Raw genomic sequence first — 4,997 nt, 5'->3', positions numbered from 1 at the left:
AATAGTGAATGTATGTTGGTCAAGGAACAACTCTCAATGACATTTGCCCAATTTGTGTAGCTACATGTCCATCCCATTTTTATAGCTTAGTTCTAGAAGGAAACATACATGTAGGCATGGTTCTTTGATGAAAAACAAGGTGAAGAATCACGATGGCCTGTTAAGGAAATATAATGCAAAAGTAGATGAAGGTTGTGTTTGTAAAATTTATTTTTCCGCAACAAATATTTTGAAGGTTGTAGAGAGAGTATAAATTATAAAGGAACTAATAGATATATGACAAAATGTTACCAATAAGTCAAGTTATTTCAGTGGTAAACATGGAGAAGTTTCTTGTTGATCAAATTTTACTGAGACTGGAAGTTTAGTTCAATATAAGCTAGATTTTATAGTTAATATCGATATTTTAATGACATCAGAGTATGATCACATGACATCGATCATTAGATTATAGAAACATTTCGAAAAAATGATGGGCCTAAGTAATTGTGTGAAAATTTAAATTAATAATAGTAATATTTCAAAAAAATGACACTAATTAATGCCATTTTTTTTCTTGCAACATTCTCTTGATGAAATGTTACTTGTGATATGTATACATGAATTTTTTGTTTGAAATGTATTTTATCAATACTGAGAATGTGTAAACTTAACCCCTAATAATAATATATGTGGCACTAAAGTAACAATGTAACATTTTCACATTAAAACCAGAAGTTGAAAAAAAATCTTAGTTTGTCAAAAAATTCTTTCATTTAAGGACAATTTATAATTTTTAGTTATAAATTGTGTACATGAAAGAAAAAATTACAATAAAAAAATATGTTTTAAATGAAAAGGTTGAAAAGGAAGTCATTAGATTTTTAAAATTAAAGGATTCATTTACAAATTAAAAAAGACAAAAAAAAAAGTCAAATGAGCATTAAATCAAGGACCAAGTTTCAATGATGGAAAGATCATTAACAATATAAAAAGAGGATATAATCTTTATAAAACGTTTCTTAAAGAAGAAGTCAAGTGAGCATTAAAAGAAGAGACCAAAATACAATGATGGAAAGACTTTTATACATTATAAAAGAAAGATATAGTCTTTATAAAACCCTTCTTTTTAACAAAAAAGGACACGTGTCCACCATCGGCAACCTCTACATGAACGGTTGAAAATTGCACCATTTTTCTACAGTGCTATGGCCTTATACAAGCCAAAAATCACATTGAGTCCTCACTGCGATACCAATGATGGATTTAGATGAAATCCCTTTCTCAAAGGATTGGCAAGAAGAGAAAATAAGGTTGTGGTATTGAAGCTTTGTCGATGCAATGCGTAGCAATAAGCTTCATATCCAAGCTGTGGACCCCTAACCTTCTACAGGCATCTTGTACAGTAAGCCATACTACAAAATCCGGATGGCAGGGTAAGCCCTTAATCCTGAACATGGCCTGATGTAAATTACCCCTCCAAGCAAATAGGTCAATCATGCATGTGTGGTGCTGGCAAGTTGGGACGATGCCAAAATCCTTGCTCATGGATTCAAAAAACATCTCGCCTCTCTTCACCAACGCTGCCTGACTACACGATGAAAAATAATCCCAAACGTACTTGAATCTGGAGTTTGACCCTCTCTTCTCATTTTATCCAGGAGGACAAATACTCCTTTATTATCTCCTAACTACGCATGTCCTGATATCAAGACATTCCATGAGATTACATCACGAAAAAGAAGATCGTTAAATAATTCTTCAGCTTTGCAAAGTCAGCCACACTTTGCATACATGTCCATCAAAGCATTGCACACAGTAATGTGTGCTTTGAGTAAACCTCTCCTAGCTATTTCCACATGTAGGTCTTCACCCTTGTCAGTTGCACCTGCACTGCAACAAGCCTTCAAGCTGCTAACAAACGTAACACTATCTGGAAGGATTCCTTCTTCTTGCATGTGTTGTAACCAGTCTAGAGCATCTTCATTGTGTTCCTGCTGTGCAAATCCTGAGATTAGAGCATTCCAAGAGATTTTGTTGTGAGTAGGAAGACTGTCAAACAGTTCAAGAGCTTTTGAAAACCATCCTAACTTTGCATATATATTCACCAAGGTGTTGCTAAACAAGAGATTGCCTCCAAAAGATTTGACATCTGAATCCAAAATTTCATGACCTGGTGTAATGCACGAACATTAAAAGAGACTCTCAAATTGCTGAGTAATGTGATTACATCTGGCTGTATACCCTCTAATCTCACCTCCTCAACACAATTCAACACCTCCTTGCAACGTTCATACTTGGTGTAACCTGCAATCAAAGTGTTCCATGATACAAGATCCTGTCTTACAAGGCAGCTGAATGCCATTTGTGCTTCTTTAAGAAGACCACAATTGGCATACATATCGAACACTGCACTGGCAGCAACGAGATCTTTTTTAAAGAACCCAGTCTCTGCAAATTTTGCGTATAGTGACTTGCCCTGTTGTGCTGCTCCAATACTACCACAAGCTTTCAAGGAGCAAGCCAAAAGAACGCCATCAGGAAAAGTCTCCTCAAGTTGCATCTGCTCAAGGCACATCAGTGCTTCTTCACCAAAGCCAATGTCATTATACCCCATGATAAAGGCAGTCCATGGAACTAAATCACAGACCAAAAGCTTACTTCCTACGCTAACGTCACCAAACCACACTTGGCATACATGTCCACCAATGCAAATCCAAGAAGATTGTCAGAATTTGGCAACCCTTTTCGAGAGATCTCTGCATAAAGGTCACAACCCTTTTCAGAAATTTTCAAAATGCCACACGCCTTCAAGCAACAAGCATATGTAACAGAATTTGGAGAGATCTTTTCCCTGTGCATTTGCTCTAGGCAATTCAATGCTTCCCTGCCACACTCATGGTCAACATAGCCTGTAATCAAGGCGTTCCATGAGACTCGCACGGATGCTCAAATGCTAGAGCTCTGACAAGCCCCAGTCCGTCTGCGTTCTGCCTCGCGACTCCCGAGTCCCATCGTCAGCTCATGTGGGCGTGCTTACTCTCTTCAGCTACAACTGAGACGGCTCTAAACAGAGTTTTGCATGCCTTCTCACCTCGAAAAATGCTGGCCGTCCACATGGACGCCATTGGTGAAAGTTCGCCCAACCCAGCCCGATACTAAGGCCTTTCCTTTGCAAGCCAACAAGAGCACCAAACTTGACGTGATAGATCCAACTTCCTGAATAACAGGTCATCTTGATCCAACTTCCTGAATAATAGGTCATCTTAATACTTCTCAGACAATTTTTATTTTTGTGAGTGAAAAAATCAGACTTCTCTTCTTTTGATTTCCCGTCATCATTGCAATCATCCTTGAGTCCCTAATTTAGAAGGACAATTACCTTTAAGTTTTGAAACTCTTGTAATATATTGGAGTCCACCTTAATCCACTTACACTTACCGACAAAGAACACCATAGGTCCTCCAAAACCTCAACCATCGTCGATGGAGGGTGTCTATGTGGCCACCACCTTGGCAAGGTATGCCAATACAACTCCTTATGTATTGGAGAATATAACCTATCGACAAACATATTCAATGATGAGAAAGGTTTTAATTACAACATTTGTCATTTTGAACATCATAAAAGAAGTAAATTAATTTATGATTCAGGGCATGATGCGATGGCGTAGGGTTTAGCTCCGATGGCATGAGGCACTGAGATGGCACAAGGAGGCATCTGCTAAGTGAAAGCACATGAGTCACTGATTGTCTGCGACTAGTGGTGGTCGTTTGCTAAGTAAAATTTTGCACACGAGTTGTTGATCATCTGAGTCTATTGACAATGTGTGCCTGCACGTGGGAGAGGCGAGGTTTTGCTTGTGCGTTCCCTGCTCGGCCCGTGGGCTTTAGCAAGTGGGCCTTGACAACCAATGTCAATGGTGGGGTGTGAGGAGAATGGAACTATAGTCCTTGGAATCTCTCTAGTAAGATAGCAATGCGTAGCCATGCCTTCTCTCTCTCTCTCTCTCTCTCTCTCTCTCTCTCTCTCTCTCTCTCATTCATTTTAGATCTTGGGATCAATTCATCGAGTAGACCTCTGCTATCTCTTTTTTCCCCTTTCTTGATATTTTTGAGTTGAGGACTTGTTGGATCTCTCTCTCTCTCTCTCTCTCTCTCTCTCTCTCTCTCTCTCTCTCTCGTGTGCATGCATGAGCACTTGGAGTGTTTTAAGCCAAACACTTGCGAGCGACTCATCCTTCATACAACTTCTAGTAAATTCAAACTTCCCATATCTCCCTACTCATCAACCAATGACAATGTACCAGATTCCTACCATCTTGCTTTTGTTGTGCCATGCTATCAAAACCATGACTGGCCAATAGACATGCTTTTCATGACCCTCTATTGGTTGAATCAAAATATATTTTGGTTGGTGCCATGCTCCGAGGTCAATTTTGAAGGGACACCAGGTTACCAAGGGAAGTCTCTCTCTCTCTCTCTCTCTCTCTCTCACACACACACACACACACACACACACACACACACACACAAAAAGTCTATCAAGTCATGGCTGGAGGTGCTCCCACCTAATCCATCAAATATTTTCCCTCTCGCTATCATCCCCAACACTCAGTGTCTTGAGAAAACCCATGTACACCCATTGCCTTGAGCACCCATTTGCTACTACCAAGTACTTCCCACTGGCAAGCAGTGTCTATCCCCTGTTCAACTCTGCTTCACAACCAAGTTACTGTTGCTAAATGTCACAACACCATCGCTTTGCCTATCGTACCTATACGTGATCATTAGTTACCCTAGTCAATGTCTTGGTTATGGTCCTAATGACCCACCTCATTCTTTCTCTTTGTTTGTCTAGTTGCTAGTGGCGGAGTACTCTCTCTCTCTCTCTCTCTCTCTCTCTCTCTCTCTCTCTCTCTCTCTGACACACATGGTGATGGTGACACACACACAGAGTTCACATGCATATGCGTACACACATGCAAGTTGTCACGCGTACAATTTTGGGTACTATAG

The 4,997-nt window shown here is 39.7% G+C and overlaps 1 protein-coding gene across 1 annotated transcript; it reads right to left on the bottom strand.

Annotated features, from left to right (window-relative positions):
* Nucleotides 1–1,754: 1,754 nt before the first annotated feature.
* Nucleotides 1,755–2,596, bottom strand: LOC147440894 (putative pentatricopeptide repeat-containing protein At3g25060, mitochondrial). The gene is made up of 2 exons (XM_086483350.1): nt 2,224–2,596; nt 1,755–2,152 (listed from the first exon to the last, which is right to left on the bottom strand). Exons 1-2 carry the CDS (start codon nt 2,594–2,596, stop codon nt 1,755–1,757), a joined length of 771 nt encoding a protein of 256 aa, XP_086339476.1.
* Nucleotides 2,597–4,997: the final 2,401 nt, after the last annotated feature.

This window comes from Adiantum capillus-veneris, chromosome 15 (assembly GCF_014529385.1).
Source record: "Adiantum capillus-veneris isolate H3 chromosome 15, ASM1452938v2, whole genome shotgun sequence".
In the NCBI taxonomy this organism is placed as follows: domain Eukaryota; kingdom Viridiplantae; phylum Streptophyta; class Polypodiopsida; order Polypodiales; family Pteridaceae; genus Adiantum; species Adiantum capillus-veneris.
The sequence above is the reverse complement of the archived record's forward strand: the minus strand, read 5'-3'. Positions and strand labels throughout refer to the sequence as shown.

What these genes read in the sequence shown, in the direction of transcription:
- LOC147440894 (XM_086483350.1), bottom strand. Translation starts at nt 2,596, where the DNA reads ATGGGGTATAATGACATTGGCTTTGGTGAAGAAGCACTGATGTGCCTT. An exon ending in TGAGGAGGTGAGATTAGAGG is followed by an intron (nt 2,153 to 2,223) that starts GTATACAGCCAG and finishes GCATTACACCAG; the next exon opens with GTCATGAAATTTTGGATTCA.